This window comes from Scophthalmus maximus, chromosome 14 (assembly GCF_022379125.1).
Source record: "Scophthalmus maximus strain ysfricsl-2021 chromosome 14, ASM2237912v1, whole genome shotgun sequence".
In the NCBI taxonomy this organism is placed as follows: Eukaryota; Metazoa; Chordata; class Actinopteri; order Pleuronectiformes; family Scophthalmidae; genus Scophthalmus; species Scophthalmus maximus.
In genome coordinates, this window is record NC_061528.1 from 10,866,812 (window position 1) to 10,888,741 (window position 21,930).

The following is a 21,930-nucleotide window of genomic DNA, read 5'->3' on the forward strand; positions in this document are numbered from 1 at the left end:
AGATAGGGAAGTCTTGGCAAAGACAACCATGTAGAGTAAATCTGGTTGCAGTCCTTAAGATGTACATTACCCATTCATCAAATGTCCTCAAATTAAGCCCCCAACTGATGAAAAGGAATCCTTATTTAGAGCAAGCTGTTATTTCCGATAGCCTCAAAGTCAAAAGGCCTCTGTGTCCAACAGCAGAGATTAGTTCAGCGTGAAGGACGGTATTGTAGTGAACACTAAGAAAGTGGCTTAAACAGAAAAGCTCTATGATGTGGGAGAGTCTGAAATGAAAACTAAATTAGGTCCATTTGGAACGACATATGACATTGATCCTTGTTTGTTTCACTTTGACAGGTATATTTTTTGGACTGACTGGTACCGACCGGCGAAGATTATGAGGGCATGGGGTGACGGGTCACATGCCTTGTCTATTGTAAACACTACTCTCGGCTGGCCGAATGGCCTCGCTATCGACTGGAGGTGAGCTACAACTCCTACAGTCCCACAACACACCATTCACCTTCTCTATTACACTTAAGATTGTTATACATTCTTTTACCCATAATTTATGGTTGTTATAACAATGATCTTGTTTTATTTTTTAGTATTTATGTGACTACGTGTATTTTCTCATTCTCCTCTTGCTTCTCTGCTCTAATCGCCCCGCAGCTCAATGCGTCTGTATTGGGTGGATGCCTTCTTTGACAAAATTGAGCACAGCAATTTTGACGGAAAAAACAGACTTTCTTTGGGCCGCATAACCCAGATCTCCCATCCATTTGGTCTCACCATTTTTGAAGGTAATAAGTCCTGGCATAAACAACAAGTTGCCTGTAAAGTTCCGGTACAGTACAATGTGTTTTCAACTAAATAAAGCACTAGTACAGACTTTCTGTTGAGCTTTAACTGTGGTTTTACATTCTTGCTTCAAAGGGTATCATGTCAAAAGAGCAATTACTGCTACCAGGAAGGGAGGTGATGAACGATAGAGTAACTGAGATTGTGCTTATGCTTCTGTCCCATAAAGGCTATGCATATTTCACCGACTGGCGTCTGGGTGGCATTGTGCGTGTGCGCAAGACCGATGGTGGGGAGATGGTTGTTATCAGAAGAGGAATCAGCCACATTATGCATGTCAAGTCTTTCAACTCCAACTCTCAGATTGGTTGGTAGTTTCATTCACTGCTCTCCTCACTTTTCCCTTCCATGCGTAGCTGCGGCTCGTACGTGTCTATCATATTCCTGGTAATCAAACTCTACTCCCCTTCTCAGGTTCCAACCTCTGCAGCAGGCAGACAAATCCTAATGGAGACTGCAGCCACTTCTGCTTCCCAGTCCCAGACTCACAGCGGGTGTGTGGCTGCCCATATGGCATGAAGCTGTCGCCCAACCAACAGACGTGCGTGGAGGACCCTTCCAGCGAGCCCCCCACACTGCAGTGCGGCGCCAACTCCTTCTCCTGTGGCAACGGCAAATGTGTCCCAAACAGCTACAGATGCGATGGTGTTGATGACTGCCATGACAACACTGACGAAGTCAACTGTGGAATTAACAGTAATGCTTTTTTTGTAAATCCAGTTCATTGTACTGGTCAAACCTGACCAGAGTATAAAACAGTTTAATGCCCTGGGTCTTTATTTTACTCAGTTCGGTATTATAATATTTAATCAGGATCCTCTCTCTTTTTTTCTTTTTTCAGACAACACTTGCTCCCCCTCTGCATTCACTTGTGCAAATCAGCACTGTGTGCCTGCAGGGTGGCGCTGCGATGGGCACAATGACTGCTTCGATAACAGTGACGAGGACAACTGCCCCACGCAGGTGCCTGGAACGTGTCCCGCCAACCAGTTTACCTGTGCCAACCACCGTTGCATCCCACACACGTGGCGTTGTGACACTGACAACGACTGTGGGGATAGCTCAGATGAAGCTGACTGCCGTGAGTATCCCCATGGAGGCTATCATTTTAAAAAAAAGATACAAATTGCTTTCAGATGCTACATAGCCATTCAATAGCTCATATTCATTGCAGCAGCGGAAGTTTATTTCAAAAAGCAATTACGACAGGAGGCAGATAAACCGTGTACTGCAATGTCTAAAGAGTGAGTTTTAAATACATTGAATCTACTTAAATCTTAAAAACACAGTTATGAAAGCTGGTCCATATTCACATTAATTAGATGAATTAACTATGACCTGTGCAGTTGTGTATCTGTTAGACAAGAGGGGATTTGCTCATAGGCCCTCAAGGCTCATATATTACACAACTTGCGTTGACAGATCTGAGAAGCACATGCAATCCAGGACAGTTTCAGTGTCCAGACCACCGCTGCATAGACCCCAGCTATGTCTGTGATGGGGACAGGGATTGTGTGGACGGGGCGGATGAGCAGGGATGCAGTGAGTAGCTTTCTCGACCACAGTCTTTCCTGGACATGCATGTAGTCGCTGGTCTCCTTTGGTGTTTAGCACATACTTACTACACTGTACTCATAGTGTGTACAAGTGTGTTGTGGATTAAATGTCTCTTATTTCACTCTGCTTGTGTTTATACAACTAATAAAAAATGACCTTAGATCGCTGATCAGATCTATTTGCATCAGATCTCATGACCATGTAGACTTTCCTGTGAGCGACCTTTCACTGTGACATGTTGTAGGAGGGGGTTTTATCTGCTCTTTACCCAATAACTTTGTTCAGTATTTTCAGTAATTTCTGACTTTATTAGGGGGGGGGGGGGTATTTTCAAAATGATGTGGAGGTCAATTGAATGTTCTATAAAATTCAGCAAGCATTTGCTAAGCCTCTTAGTTTATGGATCTCATTCCCTGTGTTGCACAACAATGGAGCTCAGTATACATGCACAACTGCAGAAATGTGAGAAATATCAGTATTAACATACTCAACTGGACCTTTTTTCAGTCTACAACTGCACTGTGAATGAGTTCAAGTGCTCCAGAGGTCACCAGTGTATCAACTCCTACTACCGATGTGACGGAGTCTTCGATTGCAGTGATCGCTCAGATGAGCGGAGCTGTCGTAAGTACTTTGTGTAAATACTTCCTTTGGCCAAATGTTGTATGACTGCAACATTACTCGTGCACAATTATGCACCGAATGATTGTGCCTGTGCTAACATGCTGTTTGCGGTGTATTCCAGCTACCAGGCCTCCAGGGATGTGCCACCATGAGAGTGAATTCCAGTGCCAGTCAGACGGGAGCTGTGTCCCATCCACCTGGGAGTGCGATGGTCATCCAGACTGCGAGGACGGCAGCGACGAGCACCACGCCTGCCCACCTCGCACCTGCCCGTCCTCACTCTTCCGCTGTGACAATGGAAACTGTGTGCTGCGCAGTTGGCTTTGTGACGGGGACAACGACTGCAGGGATATGAGTGACGAACGAGACTGTCCCACGCCGCCTTTCCGATGTCCAAGCTGGCAGTGGCAGTGCCCCGGCCACAGCGTGTGCATCAACCTCACCACAGTGTGTGACAACACTCCCGACTGCCCCAATGGTGCTGACGAGTCTCCTCTATGTAGTAAGTCTGTTCTCTGCTTCTGTCGTCTTAGCCTCTGTCGGAACACGTTCTTTGTCAACCAGAAAGGCTTTGTTTGTTTTATTACATTTCCGAGTTTGTTCTTCACGTTCTTCACAAATTCACATGACAAACAGGATCAAACTCTCAACTGATTTTGTTCAATGGAACATTTTTGTAGTTGTGTTGAATGTTATCTCTTTGTCTTTGGATTCTTGTGTGGAAAATCATGCATGTGTGTGATTTGACCTGTATTAACCTGAGAATGATGTATGATTTTGTCCTTTCTTGCCTTTCTCACAACTTTCAGATGAGCCTTTGCCAGGTAGGAACAAACTCTCAATCATTGGTAGAAATCCTACAAGTAGTTTTTGATTCATTTTTCAACGTAAACAATACCTCTATTGAATATTTTAATCGCCATAGATTGTTTCAAAGCATAATCAAAGGAAAAATGTTGTCGTTGGTAGAGTCTGAGTGGAAAATGTAATAATAATTTGCCACAAATATGCATTTGTCTGTCTAAAATTAGCGATTCTAAGAACACTTAATGATAGTAGTTAGTGCTTTGTTGTTCAATATCATAGAATGCGTTGTGGATATTAATGACATCATCTGATTATTTGTTATTTCCGTGCTAAATTTTGCTTCCCCTGCTTTCATTGCAGATCAGGAGAGCTGTTCTGACAACAACGCCGGCTGCACCCATGGTTGTATCCAAGGGCCGTTTGGCGCCCAGTGCACATGCCCCGTGGGTTATCAGCTGAGCAATGACTCCAAAACCTGTGAGGATATAGATGAGTGTAATCCGCCTGGACTCTGTAGCCAGCACTGCTTTAACGAGAGGGGTTCTTTCCGCTGCCACTGCCAGGATGGTTATACTCTCGAAGCAGACCAACGTACCTGCAAGGCCTCAGGTGAGGAGGGATTATGTTCTAAACTGGAACACATTGGTCCCCTGGTACTTGTAAATAACAACCTATAATTTTGTAATGGCATATTACTGTATTAGCCCCACAGTAATTTGGATGTCAGGATGATCGCTGTACAGCACATATCTCAGTTTTCTTCACTTTGCTGGCTGTTTGCCCCAGACTGCAAGGCGGACACACTGCCTTTCTCCCCCCTTGTCTCTCCCTGCTGCTCTGATTTCTTCAGATAAGACAAATAACATATATGTCACTCACTGGCCATCACTGCTGTAATTAGGACATAATCACCAACAAAGGGTTGTTTATGGGGAGCGTGCCTGACATGAGCTCCTCTTCCACACAGATAACCCGCTGAAAGGCTTTGCAATACAATAGGTCATTATTTGGACAAAAGTGCATTCCCTAAGGATTGCCATTTGAGAAGGAACCCATTTAGCAGTCCTGTTGTAAAGTTTTGGTGGACATGCAAAAGCCGATCAGCGCTCACATAGCTTGAGAATGGACGTGAAAAATAGGTAATCGAGATTTGACGTCTGTTTCCAGATTCCCGTCAGGCCTTCCTTCTCGTGGCCAGTCGAAATCAAATTGTGCAAGATGACATAACCGCTCAGCCCAACGTGATCCGCTCACTGGTTCGAGATGGACGCAACATTGTGGCCCTAGATTTTGACTCGGTCACTGACCGTGTATACTGGTCTGACACCAGCCAGGACCGAATCTGGAGTGCTCACAAAAATGGCAGTGATAGGACTGTGGTAAGTTAGATTTTTTTTCCGGCTTGTTACCACAGACATATTGCACTCAACACTTTTATATACATTCTGTGTATTTCGAGCAATACGTGTAGTGACAGCATCACCGGTAAAACAACTTTATCTAAGAATGAGTCTCTTGTGGACAGGTATTTGACAGTGGAGTGACTGTGACAGAGAGCCTTGCTGTAGACTGGGTGGGCAGGAACCTGTACTGGACTGACTACGTCTTGGAGACTGTTGAAGTGTCTAAGCTGGATGGCACCCATCGGACTGTATTAGTTAGTGAAAATGTCACCAATCCTCGAGGTCTGGTGCTGGACCCAAGGGACAGGTCAGTGACGTTCAGAGAAACAAGTTTGTTTTCTTTTCTTTTTTAAATCTCGTGTGTTGGAAGGCAACATGTTATTTCAGTCTGGCAGCAGTTTGTGTTAAAAGAAGGATGTTTGTTTTGCAGTGCTCATGTGATGTTCTGGACCGACTGGGGGAGGAACCCCCGCATCGAGAGGGCCAGCATGGATGGAAAATTGAGGACTGTAATCGTGAGCAACAAGCTGTACTGGCCCAATGGTCTGACCATAGACTACCCAAACAACTTGTTGTACTTTGCGGATGCTTACTTGGATTTCATTGATTACTGCGATTATAACGGCAACAACAGGAAGCAAGTTCTTGCCAGTGACCTGGTGAGTTGCATTAGAAGGCAGTTTTCTGAATAACTTGTGTAGATCTTATTTAGATAAAAATCTAAAATTAAGCAGAGCACAAACAATTTTGTCTTGAATAGTATGTGTAAGACGCACTGTTTTTCTTTTGCTACTCTCTGTGAAAAGGTACTGCAACATCCCCACGCAATTACCGTTTTTGAGGATTTTGTGTATTGGACCGACAGATACATCAACCGCGTGATGCGAGCCCATAAGTGGCACGGGGAGAACCAAACAGTGATGCTGTTCAACCTCCCTCAGCCCATGGGTCTGGTGGCAGTACACCCCGCCAGGCAGCCAGCAGGTATGGCAAAGATACAGTAACTATATAAACCAAGCTCTGTTGCATCTCTGTATGTTGATGCTGACCAGCGTGTTGGTCAACAGAAGTGGTTTGGTTGATATTCATGCCAATATGCAAGGCCCAATGCTTTTTGTAATTAACTTTAAAGAATAATCCTACAGAACCTCTCTCATACTGTTCACAGGTATGCCAGTGATATTGTGTGTGCCTGTGTGGTTTGAAAATTCTTTAGGTGAAAATCGCTGCCTGAGGAGCCCCTGCTCTCATATCTGCCTGCTCTCTGCGGTGGGGCCGAGGTATTACTCGTGTGCCTGCCCCTCAGGCTGGACACTGGCAGCAGACCACATCACCTGCACCAGAGGTATGCTTCATGCCAAATATCCATTATGATGAAAAAGGAAGTCAGGTCAGATGAAGTGGATAAATTAGGTATTCGCCTTAGCCATGGTTTTTGTTGTAAAAGAGTAAACTTTCCATTGCAGAAAATATAATTCTTCTTGCATGCTTAATATGCAGCCATCTTAATGTTGGTAAGAAGGGAAATACTTGCAAAAGCTCGGGTTGTATCACAGATCGATCCAGGTACTTGTCAACAGTCTCCCATTTAGATTCTCTTGTAAACTGCTGTTCCAGTCATAAATATTGAAAATCATATAAGTGTGTCTTTCAAGGTCTCCAGAAGACAAGGGACCTTTAATTCAAAGCCCAAAGAGTCTCCCTTAGGTCAACAGCTTTACTCATCTCAGGTTTCAGCCCATTCAGGCCTAGCAGAAGACAGTCTCCCCCTGAGGCCAACGATTATCCAAGAATGAAAATGCCCCACAACCATTCATCGATTCTAATCTCTGATGACAAAGCAAATCAGATTGTGGAACCGACTTTCACCAGTCAATCCTCTTTGAAGAGAGAGGGCTGTTAGCTTGGTAGTCTTATTTTCACCAGATAGCGTAATAATAATTACTTTTTTTGTCTAGTGATTTTCACAACACAGTGGAAATGTGCTTTACAGAATAGAATCAAACACAGCACAAGTAAATATAAAGAGACAAAGTGTAAGATTAAAGCATGTTATACTGGTGAAAATATGAATAAATAATAAAAAAAAATACCATAGTCACTATAAAAAAAAATCTGTCGGGGACAAATAGTTTCCTAGCTTTGTTTCTGAATAAGTTTAATAATTTTTATTTTACCAAATGAAAATTGTTCTAGTTCTAGGATAGGAGCAAGCTCATTTTCTCACTTTTCATTGACTGGTTTAACTTTTTTTTGTTTTTACTTGTAGTTGAGGATCCTTTCCTGGTTGTTGTGAGAGACAGCATCATCTACGGCATTTCCTTGAACCCAGATGACAAGAGTAATGATGCGATGGTCCCTGTCGCTGGACTTCAGAACGGCTATGACGTTGACTTTGATGACAATGAGCAGACCATCTACTGGGTGGAGCACCCGGTACGCTACTTTCCAAAGAGACTTTTTCGAGCTTCCCACTTCTTAATCTGCTTTTAGCAACATGCTGTGGTGGACAGGGAATCTATGTTTCGCTCAGAGACGTATAACTACGAAGTTTACACTAGACATTTACATTTGTTAACTGTGTAACCACAGTTCATTCGAGAATGTATCCCCCAAGGGCAACTACTGGGAAACATGATAAAAAAAACTTGATTTCTCCTATACATGCACATTCAACAGGGTAGAGATTAATCCACCTTCCTTTCTCCGCCAGGGTGAGATCCACAGAGTGAAATCAGATGGAACTAACAGGACAGAGTTTGCCCCTGCAGCCATTCTGGGCTCCCCTGTAGGCCTGGCCTTAGACTGGCTGACAGAGAACCTGTACTACACCAATCCGGCCACACAGTCTATTGAGGTGAGATTTCTAATACCTTTTTCCAGTAATTACTGGAGCACTAGCCAAAATCCTTAAGACTGATTATTTGTCAGTGCAGTGGTAAAGGCAGTGTCACAACACAGCCACACCGTACAATAAATGCATCTGTTTGTGCCTGTGCCTGGTCAGATTTTGAAGTTGAGAGGGGAGGTGCAGTACAGGAAAACTCTAATCACAAATAACGGCTCTCCAACTGGCGCTGGAAGTCCTGTTGGCATCGCAGTGGACCCAGCACGTGGGTAAGCCCCATTTAACACAGTCCTGGCACAGCCCCTCATCCCCACAGCTACTGAGCTCTAACAGCCTCCTCATCGCCATCTGCTCTGCCTCCGGAGAGAACTAAACCAGTGTTACCAAATACCACACTGCACCCACACCCAGGCAACGCACAAGGGAGTGCGGTCAAGAAACAAGAAGGACATTTCTAAACAATCCCCTTTTCACTGTCATATGAAAATATTGTGGCTTTTATTTTAGCAGTGTGACTATTTTATGATTCAGCTCCTAGTCCAAGATAACAGTTGTCATGACTGGCAATATTCTCTGATTTACAACTGCATAATCGCAGAAAGTTGCAAGGCCGATTTTCTAGGTTCTTATTTGAGAGATAAAACATTTTCACCCAACAGTCAACTTGTATCTGACTCTACATTATAATATTATAATACTTTAATACTATTTAAAAAAGTAATAATGGTAGATCCACGAATGAATTGCAGATGTCTGAAACACGAACACTAACCTCCATCTTCACATGCAGCAAACTGTACTGGACAGACCAGGGGACAGAGAGTGGCATCCCTGCCAAGGTGGCATCTGCAGACATGGATGGCCTAAACCCCGTCACCCTTTTCACCAACAACTTAGATCACGTTGAGTTCCTCACCGTGGACATCCGAGAGAACAAGCTGTACTGGGCTGTGACGAGCACTGGCATGGTGGGTCTTCGCGCTCTGTTCATCCTGTAATGTAAACAATGTAAAATGCTGTTTGGCGATTGTACGGAATACAAATGTGACTTCCTGTCTGGCATTGAATCTCCACAGATTGAGCGCGGTGATCCAGATGGGAGTAACCGTATCACCATAGTGACGGGGCTGTCTCACCCCTGGGGTGTGGCCATCTATGAAAACTTCCTCTACTTCACTGACCGCGACTTTGAGGTCATAGAGCGCGTGGACAAGTCCACGGGTGCCAACAAGGTCGTGTTGCGCGACAACGTTTCTGGTCTCAGAGTGCTGAAAGTGCATCACAGAGAGAGTGAGTAACGCAAGGAGACATAATCAGTGAAACGAGAACAGCTCTCATTCACTGTGATCTGTGCTCAGGTTTGCTACGTTTTCACATGACCGTCACACTGTCTTCTTTCCACAAACTCAGCTTCTGCAGGCACATCCAATGGCTGCACCAACAACGTGGGAGTGTGCGAGCAGCTATGTTTGCCCCGGCCAGAGGGTCTGTTTGCTTGCGCGTGTGCCACGGGTTTCAAACTCGGTGCCGACAACAGGACCTGCTCCCCCTACCAGTCCTATGTGGTCATTTCCACTCTGTCTGCAATCAAAGGCTTCAGTCTGGAGGGGGCAGACCACTCTGAGGCCATGGTGCCTGTGGCTGGTAGAGGTCCGTGATTCACATATATTATTTATTATGTTACATATGATTATTTTATTTAAAAAAATGCTGATTAACTATTGTCAAAAACTAATTTAAGGTGCAACATAGAACAGAGTAACTGACAATAATATCAAATATTCATGATCTGGTTATTGTGTTCATAGGAATAATTATGGCATCTAATGACTTGGTTATCCTCTTTCAGGCCGTAATGCTTTACACATTGATGTGCACATGGCTTCTGGTTTCATCTACTGGTGTGACTTCAGCAGCACGGTGGCAACACAGAACGGGGTCAGACGGATCAAGCCAGATGGCTCCGGATTACGTAGCATAGTGACATCTGGAATAGGACGCAACGGCATACGAGGCATTGCTGTGGACTGGGCTGCAGGTATGCGGTTGTGGGTGTGGGTGGGGGTCCCCTCTTATACGTCAGTTATTTGTTATTTTCATCTGTTGTACTGGTCTGAGTTGGTCACGTCATAGTCATAATAATGCTGTAGACAGTAATTAAATTCCCTCCCATGCTTTCCCATTGCAAATTACAAAACATGTTTCAGATGTCACATGACCTGTATAATAATAATTACACTATTAAGTGTTCTTTTTATAATCTGATAATTGTACTACATTTACTATTTTTTTATCGAATCTAGATGTTTGCTTGTATATAGTATATTTTATCTCACTGGCTCATATTGCTGTTGCTTCTGTAACAACCAAATCTTCTCAGGATGATTTTATTATATCTGATCGGATTAAATACACCACTCTCCATATAAAATCATCAGCTGCTCTGTTGATGTGAACCAGAAAGCTAAAAGAGAGTTGGACTAATTTGAAACCCGTGGTGTGATATAGGTCAGGGGCAGAAGACTGCCTGGTCAGAGTCAAAGTTAAGAAGCTTTATCACAGTGTCTGACTCACAGAGCAGGGAGATCAGTCCCACACAGGCGACCGAGAGAAGATCTAATTAGCTCGTCGAGCAAAAACAGAGACATCTGCAGGCAGACCTTGCAAGGCTTCTTACTCATTTATAATTGCATCCCTGTAACTGACGGTATAACCGTCATGCATTGATATCACCACCATAATGTAAGCTAGTAGAATGTATACTTTAATTGTTACCTATCATGGTATCAATTCATAACCTCTTTTGATACACATATATATGATCTGACTTTAAACATTGATCCTCCTGACTTCTGTCTTCAGGGAACTTATATTTCACCAACGCTTTCCTGACTGAGACGTATGTGGAGGTGCTCCGCCTGAACACCACGTTCCGCAGGGTGCTCCTGAAGACCCAGGTGGACATGCCACGCCACATCGTTGTGGACCCCAGAAACAGCTACTTGTTCTGGGCTGATTATGGCCAGAACCCCAAAATTGAGCGAGCACTATTGGACGGGACCAACCGCACAATTTTAGTGTCATCAGGCATTATCACCCCTCGAGGTCTCGCTCTGGACGGGCAAACTGGCTACGTCTACTGGGTGGACGACTCCCTGGATATGATTGCTCGAGTCAACCCTCAAGGAGGGGAGACTGAGGTAGTCAGGTATGGCAGCCGCTACCCAACTCCTTATGGGATCACAGTGTTTGAGAACAGCATCATTTGGGTGGACAGAAACCTGAAGAAGGTGTTTCAGGCAAGCAAAGAGCCCGGTAGCACAGAGCAGCCTGCTGCGATTAGAGACAACATCAACATGCTGAGAGACGTTACCATCTTTGACCAGCGTACTCAGCCAACCACTGCCCAGGAGCTTAACTACAACCCCTGTTTCGAGGCCAATGGAGGCTGTGCCCACTTCTGCTTCGCCCTGCCAGGTTCTGGCCCAGGCAACCAGAACAAGAGATGCAGCTGCGCTTTTGGGAATCTCGCAGCAGATAGCGAGAGCTGTGTGGTGTCACGAGACGATTATCTCATCTACACAACCGAGAGCACGGTGCGCAGCCTGCGCCTCGACCCAGAGGACCACGCGTTGCCCTTCCCTGTGGTCAATGTGCCACGCACGTCCGTGGCACTGGATTTTGACCTCACAGACAGGAGGGTCTACTTCACACAGAGCTCAGGCGCAGGAGCGAGCAGGATCACCTACATCAGCCTGTCTTCTCCCACCTCAGCCCCTGTAGTGGTGGCTTCAGGTATGTTTTGCAGTCACACTGGACGGCTTTATATGGATGCAGGGATTAATAGCAGTGACACTTCTATGGTTTTGTGCCCTGTGTTTTTACAGATCTCGGGGCTCCTGATGGCATCGCCTATGACTGGGTAAACAGAAGAATTTACTACAGTGACTACGTGAACCAGAGCATCAGCTCCATGTCTGTGGATGGCTCTCAGAGGACTATTATTGCCCATGTGTCTCGGCCAAGGGCCATCATGTTGGATCCTTGTAGGGGGTAAGACAAACTCTTCGTCCATTAAGCTCAACTCGGATTGAGAAATAAATGATTCTGGGATGGAATGAAGAGTAACCATTATCCACAACACACCAAGTTCAGTTGTTGAATGTAATTCCCCATTTTGCTGTCTCCTCCCCTTAATATAATAATAATAAAAAAAATTGAAATAACATAAATGCCTCCTTGTACCACAGATACATGTATTGGACGGACTGGGGAACCCATGCAAAGATTGAGCGTGCCACCTTAGGTGGAAACTTCAGAACAGAGGTTGTGAACAGCAGTCTTGTGTGGCCAAATGGACTGACCCTGGACTATGAAGAAGAGAGGCTGTATTGGGCAGACGCCAGCTTGTAAGATAAAAAACAAAACAATTCCAGAGTTGAAACATGTTCTCAATTTTGTCTATCACATTATCTTGTAAATCTCAATCCACCACTGTTGTCATTATTTTGCTCTGCCATCAGACAGAAGATTGAGCGATCGTCTCTCACGGGGTCCAATCGTGAGGTCATCGTCAGCACAGCCATCTACCCCTTCGCTATGACCATGTTTGGCCAGTTCATCTATTGGACCGACTGGAACACGCGCAGCATCTATCGGGCCAACAAGCATGATGGTTCAGATCAGAGGGTCATGATCCAGAGCCTTCCATCTCGACCAATGGACATCCACGTTGTAGCCAGCAGGAAGCAGCAGCAGTGTGACAGTCCCTGCCAGCAGTTTAATGGAGGCTGCAGCCACATCTGTACACCAGGTACCAGCGGTTTGTCATTGTCACTTTTCAACATGGTATCCTTTTATTGCAATAATTGATAATCCTAATTTTTCCCTTCTATTTAGGACCCAACGGAGCTGAGTGTCAGTGTCCATCAGAGGGTCGCTGGTACTTGGCTGACAACAAGCACTGTATCCCTGACAACGGGACTCGGTGCCAGCCGGGCCAGTTTACCTGCATGAATGGCCGCTGTATTCGTGCCCAGTGGAAATGTGACAACGACAACGACTGCGGAGACGGCAGCGACGAGTTGGAGAGAGTCTGTGGTAGGGTGTTCTGACTTACAAGGCGGTTGAAGTAACTGTGTTGCGTACATATATTTCTCACTTTTTTTCAATTGAATTGAATCTAAAATCTCATTGTTGATTTTTAGTAGTAGTTCTTATAGTAGTCAGCTGAATGAGTGAATCCGAACTTTACTCTCTTTTCCATTCATTCAAATCTATTTCTTTCACCTTCACTAATACTAACAAGTTCTTTTTTTTCCTTTTCGTTTTAACAAATTTCTCGTCTCAGGACCTAAACCTGACTTTGACTATGTTGGTGTGTATGCTGGCACTTTGATTATTCAATTTCCATTAACATGCTCCCTCTACCCAAATCAACACTAACACACAGATCAATGTGCTTATATCTTTGCATGCAGTCCCACAGGTGCTGTCATCCTTTATTGCGTTGTCAGGTAAAACGAGTGTTCTGCTGCACGTGTACATCACCCTCCTTTCCCCTGACCTCGCTCTCTTGATGATCGAGCTCTGACCTGTCCTTGATTCTGATTGGCAGCCTTCCACACCTGCGAGCCCACCGTGTTTACCTGTGGCAATGGGCGATGTGTGCCCTACCACTACCGCTGCGACCACTATGACGACTGCGGTGACAACAGCGACGAGGCGGGCTGTCTGTTCCGACCGTGTGACCCCGACACGGAGTTCACCTGCAACAATGGCCGCTGTATTGCGAAGGACTATGTTTGCAACGGCATCAACAACTGCTATGACAATGGCACCTCTGATGAACAGAACTGCCGTGAGTATCCCAAGTTTGTCACGTATACTGAATAAAGACGCATCTTCGTCAAATTGAAGACGTTATTGCTTTTAGTAAATCTGTTTTAATGTATGATAGCGGAGAGAACCTGCCAGCCAGAACACACCAAATGTCAGTCTACCAACATTTGCATCCCACGTTCATACCTGTGTGATGGTGACAACGACTGTGGCGATATGAGTGACGAGAGCCCTACACACTGTGGTGAGTTCAGCTCTGGCTCATAGGAAAAGAATAATATAATGTTTTTTATTATATTTTTCGTTATCTTTTTAATCTTTATAGTCTAATAGCTATAGACCTTTTTCATGGCAGACATTTTGGTCAATTCATACCAGAAAAAGCAGAGGTGTAATATGTAATTTCATGTTAAATTGTGGAAAAGTTTGAAGGCTACATGCTGTGTTCTGATTTTATAGAGAGGTTTTGGACACGCAAATAAGATAACGTACAGTAATGCACTCGAGATCACAGATATTATTGATCATACCGCCCGTCGCGGTCAGAAGAGTACCCCTCGCTGAACACAAAGGATTCAACAGAGAAACATTTGGGTAAAAATGAAAAACATAGTGTTGATTTAACCCACATTAGTCTGTGACCAGAAGTAAGAGAATGTTTTTCACCCAACTGAATTGGGGTTAAAAAGGGTTTTAATCAACTTCAGGTTATGACCAAATAGGCTACAAAAAAAGTCCAGAACAGATCGGTGTTTGTCCTCCGAGTGATGTCATGCCTTTTTCGTCCTCTGCGTAGCAACATCCACATGTTCCCAGAGTGAGTTCCGTTGCTCCAGCGGCCGCTGCATCCCCGCCCACTGGTATTGTGATGGAGGGGCGGACTGCGCCGACGGCTCTGATGAGCCCCTCTCCTGCAGTGAGTGTGGCGCAACTCTTCTCACCCCCAAAACGAGCCTGTCGGCTTTGTGTGTCACTTGCCCCCGCCCCATTATCAGCTGCTCGGTTATTGTGTGTTTGTGTCTGTCCGCCAATCTTCATCTGCATGCTGGTGTGAGAGAGTGCTGTGAGTGATGTGGCGGAGACTGCGAGTCGCTGGTGTATTTCTTTGTTGATGGTGTGGTCAGTCAGGCCTCCTATTGTGTGCGGCATTCCTCTGTGGTGACGCCCCTCAGTGTCCTCTGACAAACACCACCTCCCCCTCCCTTTGTCCACCAGGGGTTACAGAGCCTCACTTTGGCTTTTGTTTAGATAGCTCACCATGCATGGGAATGTGGAGGTGCCATGACTATTTTGAAAGCCAGTGGTGTATTGTGCCTTCCTTAATAGTTGAAAAGCAGTGGGGGAAGTACCCGGGATAATTGGTCATTAAAAAAAGTTACAACAAAGGATTAACACATTTACATTGGGTATAAATCAGTTGCAGTTAATTATACAGTCACAGTCACTGTGTTTCTTGTGCTGCATTATGCTCAGTTTAATGTTATTTTATTTGTCTCTGCAGCCACACTGGTCAGAACCTGCACCACAGACCAGTTCCGCTGTGATGATGGCAGGTGCATTGCCTCGTCCTGGATATGTGATGGGGACAATGACTGTGGTGACATGAGTGATGAAGATCAGAGGCATAATTGTGGTATGTGTCCTTTTCATTACTGCCTCCCTCTTTCCCTTTCTCATTTTCTGCATCTTCCAAGTTCTTCACCTCCTCCCCTCATAGGCCACCCTCTCATCTGCTACCACTTCTCCACTTTGCCCCCTCCTGCTTCCTTCATCCTGTCATTATTCAGGACTCTGATGGATTAGGATACACACCACTGGGGAGTGTTATAGGAGAGACACTGGCAGTCAGTGCCCGGCATCTTATTCTCCTGTAGAAGGTATCCAGTCCAAGGAGCTGACATTCCTGATTTCTCCTGCCTCACTCGTTACTTTGTGCATGTCTCCTTTCTCTGGCTTCCTGGCTCAGGGAGGATCAGGACTCTTATGTCTCACCAGTGTGTGTGCTAACAATAAGATGCCTGAAGCATAAGTTTACAGCACTGCCTGAGCCCCTGTAGGAGACTCTCGTCAGACAATGTGAATCAATCGCACTAGATGGATAAAGAATTTGAGGTCATGGCTGCCTGTTATTGAATACAGCTCGGAATGTTTGGCTTTCCAAAAATGCAGGTTGACATTTGGTCATCATTATCCTTATTTAACTTCTTGTAACTTCCCTTCCTCAATTTTTCCCCCAGCCAATCGCACGTGTTCAAGGACAGAGTTCACCTGTGTGAACAACCAACCACCTCAGCGGAAATGTATCCCACGTGACTGGGTGTGCGACGGGGACGCAGACTGTGCCGATGCGTTAGACGAGCATCAAAACTGCACACGATCGTCCTGTGGCATCAATGAGTTCACATGTAGCAATGGCCTGTGCATACGGACTTCCTACAGGTTCGAGAGAAAAACTCACACATGACCAAATATCATTATTGAAATCTGTCAACTTTCCATCTGGAAACTTGAGCATATTTTCTGTGTGGCCTGTCTTTTAAATATCAGGTGTGATCGTCGTAACGACTGCGGGGACAGCAGTGATGAGCAGGGCTGCACCTACCAGCCCTGCCAGCAGCACCAGTTCACCTGCCAGAACGGCCGCTGCGTGTCCCACGACTTCGTCTGTGACGGGGACAATGACTGTGGTGACGAGTCTGATGAGCTGGAGCACATGTGCCGCACACCGGCACCAACCTGCCCCCCTGGAGAGTTCAGATGTGAGAATGGACACTGCGTCCCCCTGAGCAAGGTGTGCGACAGGAACGATGACTGCTCCGACAACAGCGACGAGAAGGGATGCGGTGAGTGAACGTACACTTTTACCTTCTTAGTGGCTGGAGTGTTTGTCTGCAGTTGGGTTTTGATCAGCTGGTGCATGCTCCCTCTAGAGGAAATGTCAAAGAAGTGCTGGAAGTGAAATGAGAAAAAAGACGGAACACAATTTGAACAACAACCAGTTTTCGTGCAATATCATCTTGAAAATATTAATGCTGCAGATAATGTGTTGCAAATGAGACTGATGAGATTGTATGTCCTGTAGTGCACAAATTTGGAATTAGAATAAAATTTGAATACTATGAGCCACTAATATGTGAACGATGAGCCGCAGCACTGATACATGTGCTATTTATTCCTTAACAGATTTGAAATTAATAAATCTATTGGTCTGAAAACATTTGTGTCTTTGCAGTTATAACTCTGTCGATCTGACTGCAGGTATCAATGAATGCACGGACCCATCGATTCATCACTGCGATCACAATTGCACCGACACACCCACCGGCTTCATCTGCGCCTGTCGCCCGGGCTACCGCCTCATGTCTGACAGCAAGACGTGTGATGATGTCAACGAGTGCGCGGAGACGCCGAGTGTCTGCAGCCAGGTCTGCGAGAACACCGTCGGCTCCTACGTGTGTAAGTGCGCCCCGGGATTCCTGCGCGAGCCCGACGGCCGAAGCTGCCGTCAGAACAGCAACATCTCACCTTACCTCATCTTCAGCAACCGCTATTACCTGAGGAACCTGTCGACAGACGGGCAGGCCTACTCTCTGATCCTGCAGGACCTAACCAGTGTGGTGGCCCTGGACTTTGATCGCGTCGACAAGCGGCTGTATTGGGTTGACGTGAGCCGCAGAGTGATAGAGAGGATGTCCTTCAACGGCAGTAACAGAGAGGTGGTGGTCAATGGAGTTCTACACGGGGAGGGCCTGGCAGTCGACTGGGTAGCAAGGAAACTCTACTGGGTGGACAGCTTCCTGGATTGTCTCAAAGTTTCTGAGCTGGATGGTCGATTTGTGAAGAAACTGGCCGAGCACTGTGTCGATGACAATAACACCTACTGCTTTGAAAACCCCAGAGCCCTTGTGTTGCATCCAAAATATGGGTGAGTAGGAATCAAATCTCATAGTACAGCCTGAATGATATATTGGCATGGGCTGGCGTTATCAGCTGGGCTGCTGTAGTTGCCAATATTCTCATATAATGATATATTAATATGGGTCCAATCATCACACTATAGGGCCACATCCCCATGGATATCAATGAAATTTGGCATTATGATAAGGCAATATAAGAAACACATAAAAGTGAAATTGTCACCACAGATGCCACTTAAAGTAATGATATCTCAGCACCAACTCAAAAACTAATGACAACATTTTCTGTAGGTGTTGATGACATTATAAGCTAACTATGGTGAAAATTTGACAGATTAGAGTGGAAAAAAAAGGTATTTTGCAAATTCAACTATTACAATGACTCATATTGCTTTTAGATACATGATATGAGAACCATTTCTTTGTAATCTTTATCAAGGGAGATTTGTGAAATCAAAATCACAGTCCCCCCCCCCCAAAAAAAAGTCCAACTTTGTTTTCCCAAATCACCCTTAATTGCAACCCGAGACACCATGGTTTTCTTGTACGATCAAGTCATCATGCCAAATTTTCATTGATATCCATGACGATACGCCCCAAAAGTTTGATGATTTGACATGGACTTACGCATATCAGCATATATTGTGAGACATTAAGAGCAGTAGATTACAGACATAATATGCAGCTTCATTTGGGAGAGTCATCTTGCATAATTGGACCTTATCTTTCTATTCTGACATAGTTAATGTGTATAGGTGACACTTCATCTTAAAGTCTTGATAACATTTTTTGATGTAATTATCAAGAAATTTAATGAGGAAGTTTCCTGGTAAGAACTATGTAATCTGGTCATAATTATAGGAGGAAACAGAAGAAAAGTTCTGAGTCTCTTATTTTACTTCAGACTTTTTAAGTTTCCTAGCAGTGATTGATTTCCTGAGGTATTTCCTTGAAAAAAAAGAAAAGAAAAAACAAGTTTCATTCAAATCCAAGCAGAAAGTGCATTCTTCATATTTGTTGGAATTGTTTCTTGCCTTCCCCACATTTTTTACTTGTCTAGCTGTCTAGTCAGCTATGCACAAACTAAAAGACTTTCGAGGTCACTCAAGCAATTAGCCAAAATTTATTTACTGGGAATTTAAGTATTTTACCGATAATAACTCACCAATTACATAGTTGTTTTCCTAGGAGATTATTAAGAAATGATAGATGTGAATTAACCTGTGAAGTTACTTTTGTACATTTGTACTTTCTTTTTTGGAATATTTTTGTCATTCACAGTCTTCACATATATTATGTGGATATGACATGATCTAAAGGGATTTTCTTGGGTTGTTGTTGTTGTTAGATATGTGTACTGGACCGACTGGGGAGACAAAGCCTTTATAGGCCGTGTTGGAATGGATGGACTCAACAAAGCAGCCATCATCACCACCAAGATCGAGTGGCCCAACGGCATCACGATCGACTACACTAACGACAAGCTCTACTGGTCTGATGCTCATCTCAATTACATCGAGTAAGTGCGTTTGTCAGGAAGTAGTCTCACTCTTTTGGCCTGCATTGCAGCGAGACTTGTGACCCTTACACCTTTTTTTTTTCTTCTTCTTTTTCTCAGATTCTCAGACTTGGATGGTAAACACAGACACACAGTGTACGACGGAGACCTGCCTCACCCATTCGCTCTGACCGTGTTCGAGGACAATGTTTACTGGACCGACTGGAACACTCGCACGGTGGAGAAAGGCAACAAATACGACGGCTCTGGTCGTCAGGCGCTGGTCAACACCACACACAGGCCGTTCGACATCCACGTTTGCCATCCTTACAGACAGCCCATCAGTGAGTTAAAAAAAAACATAATCCTTGATCCAAGAGCCTTTTGTCACAAGACTTTTATGACTAAGTTAGTTATAGTCTTTTATCTCGACATATCCTCAAGTTATCTCCACTTTAAGTACAGGTATTTACTAACAACTGAACAATACCTGGCCTGTATGTGCCCAGCTGTGCTGAACTGAGAATTTTTTGACTGACTGACTTCCTCCCTCTGACAGTAAACAATCCCTGTGCGGTGAACAATGGAGGCTGCTCTCACCTGTGCCTGATCCGTCATGGGGGGCGAGAACACACCTGCGAGTGCCCCGATCATTTCCTGACTGTCCAAATAGGAGGCCTGACCCGATGCCTTCCCATGTGCACCAGCACCCAGTACAGATGTGCTAACAACGAACGGTTTGTTAAGATTTCTCGTCACCTCGTGATGTTGATAAGTAACTAAAACAAAGAAATGTTACTATTTTCTGGGATATTGGCAGTTGGTGTTTCATTGGCATTGGTTTTGTTTGCATCAACACTCAAATTTAACTACATATGTCTCATACTTCCAGTCACAACATTTTGACACTTCCTCTTTTCATTTACTGAGAAGAGCATTGGCTGGTAACTTGCTTTGCTAATCAAGTGTTTTTTTTCTCTTTGCATTGGAGAAAGTGCGCCACCTGCTGTTTGTACCACAACATCCAACAGATTTCCCACAAATGTGGCAAAGATGTGAACACAGCAGAGGCTTCAGATCATCTTGGCAAATGTTTTCATATATTTATATAATCATATTTGTGTCATTCATTATCCACACCTCTGCTTCAATAGTTGTATTCCTATCTGGTGGAAATGTGACGGGCAGAGGGACTGCAGAGACGGCTCAGACGAGCCCTCCACCTGTCCGACTCGCCACTGCAGGCTCGGACAGTTTCAGTGCAACGATGGAAACTGCACTAGTCCGCATTTCCTTTGCAACAGCAACCAGGACTGTCACGATGGCTCAGACGAAGACCCCGTCCTTTGTGGTGGGTTGTGTTCTTTTACCTGCCTCATTTTCATAGCTGTTTGCTTGAAATATCACGTGTTCGTTCATGTTTGCTTTTACTGTTTTCATTTTACTTTCTGTGTTTCTTATGACATCATTTTTGAATATGTCTTCCCTGCAGCTACACACCAGTGTGAAGCCCACCAGTGGCAATGTGCAAATAAACGGTGCGTCCCCGAGTCCTGGCAGTGTGACGGCGAGGATGACTGCGGAGATCAGTCTGACGAGGACCCTGCCCACTGCTCCACCAGGACCTGTCGCCCCGGACAATTTAAGTGCCGCAACGGACGCTGTATCCCCCAGAGCTGGAAATGCGATGTCGATGATGACTGTGGTGATAACTCTGATGAACCATTAGAGGAGTGCAGTAAGTAATATTCAGTTTCTTTTCACTTACTTTGTTTTTACAAGCACGATATTTGTCTAATGTGCATCACTGTCAAATTAGAGTCAAACCTTAAATCTAGATGAAGCTGCAACGCTAGATAATAAACTATGAAAGTATGACTCTGCATGGGTTTTCAGGTTATAAATTTGATTGTCTTAATCAACTGTGTATCCGTCTGTATCCTGTTGTTTTTTAACCACAGTGGGACCGGCGTATCGATGTGACAACGACACAGAGTTTGACTGCAAGACCAACTACCGCTGTGTGCCCCTGTGGTCCGTCTGCAACGGCCACAATGACTGCAGAGACAACAGCGACGAGCAGGACTGTGGTGAGTCTGGTGCAACCTTTCTTGAGACAGAACTGAGATCCTGCTTGAATCGTGAAAGTGATTTGAAGATTTAAAGTTTAATGGCTTACTATTAAAACTACTATTAAAGCTTTCTGGGTTGATGAAGTCCCATTTGGTGTGCACCGATGGTAAGGTGATTCTGGAGGAGATTTAAAAAAGAGTTGCACCTGGGTAACAGGAGTATATATTAAAGGAGTGAGTGAAGGGCAATTAGCCAACTCCTCAGCCTCCTGTGGAACATAACGCAGTGAGGCAGTGGGAGATGCTGATGGAGTGGGTCTCACCACTCATCCTCCCACACAGTTTGCCACTCCCTGAGAGCACCACAGATTTATGAGCTGTCCGGTGGTATGGGTCTACATACATGCACGTGTGTGTGCGTGCGTGCGTGCGTGCGTGCGTGCGTGTGTGTGTGTGTGTGTGTGTGTGTGCTGTTGCTCTGTCCTTGCGTGGGGGCAGGGTTCACACAAGCCTCTTT

At 44.9% G+C, this 21,930-nt stretch overlaps 1 protein-coding gene across 1 annotated transcript in view; it reads left to right on the forward strand.

The window, feature by feature from the left end:
• The window catches only part of lrp2a (low density lipoprotein receptor-related protein 2a), a 44,655-nt gene that overhangs the window by 12,572 nt on the left and 10,153 nt on the right, over positions 1-21,930 (forward strand). Inside the window, exons 18-56 of the mRNA XM_035603985.2 lie at positions 343-468; positions 658-788; positions 1,016-1,153; positions 1,261-1,542; positions 1,688-1,927; positions 2,269-2,388; positions 2,911-3,027; positions 3,149-3,529; positions 4,195-4,443; positions 5,002-5,213; positions 5,360-5,544; positions 5,668-5,896; positions 6,044-6,221; positions 6,454-6,582; positions 7,507-7,673; positions 7,951-8,094; positions 8,245-8,354; positions 8,876-9,053; positions 9,162-9,375; positions 9,496-9,735; positions 9,935-10,123; positions 10,948-11,880; positions 11,973-12,138; positions 12,336-12,494; positions 12,609-12,898; positions 12,985-13,185; positions 13,703-13,945; positions 14,045-14,170; positions 14,723-14,842; positions 15,428-15,559; positions 16,164-16,365; positions 16,474-16,769; positions 17,185-17,851; positions 19,192-19,362; positions 19,462-19,685; positions 19,901-20,078; positions 20,496-20,692; positions 20,834-21,079; positions 21,303-21,431. Coding sequence (XP_035459878.2) covers positions 343-468; positions 658-788; positions 1,016-1,153; positions 1,261-1,542; positions 1,688-1,927; positions 2,269-2,388; positions 2,911-3,027; positions 3,149-3,529; positions 4,195-4,443; positions 5,002-5,213; positions 5,360-5,544; positions 5,668-5,896; positions 6,044-6,221; positions 6,454-6,582; positions 7,507-7,673; positions 7,951-8,094; positions 8,245-8,354; positions 8,876-9,053; positions 9,162-9,375; positions 9,496-9,735; positions 9,935-10,123; positions 10,948-11,880; positions 11,973-12,138; positions 12,336-12,494; positions 12,609-12,898; positions 12,985-13,185; positions 13,703-13,945; positions 14,045-14,170; positions 14,723-14,842; positions 15,428-15,559; positions 16,164-16,365; positions 16,474-16,769; positions 17,185-17,851; positions 19,192-19,362; positions 19,462-19,685; positions 19,901-20,078; positions 20,496-20,692; positions 20,834-21,079; positions 21,303-21,431 — 8,639 coding nt within the window. The remainder of the gene's footprint in view (positions 1-342; positions 469-657; positions 789-1,015; positions 1,154-1,260; positions 1,543-1,687; positions 1,928-2,268; positions 2,389-2,910; positions 3,028-3,148; positions 3,530-4,194; positions 4,444-5,001; positions 5,214-5,359; positions 5,545-5,667; positions 5,897-6,043; positions 6,222-6,453; positions 6,583-7,506; positions 7,674-7,950; positions 8,095-8,244; positions 8,355-8,875; positions 9,054-9,161; positions 9,376-9,495; positions 9,736-9,934; positions 10,124-10,947; positions 11,881-11,972; positions 12,139-12,335; positions 12,495-12,608; positions 12,899-12,984; positions 13,186-13,702; positions 13,946-14,044; positions 14,171-14,722; positions 14,843-15,427; positions 15,560-16,163; positions 16,366-16,473; positions 16,770-17,184; positions 17,852-19,191; positions 19,363-19,461; positions 19,686-19,900; positions 20,079-20,495; positions 20,693-20,833; positions 21,080-21,302; positions 21,432-21,930) is intronic.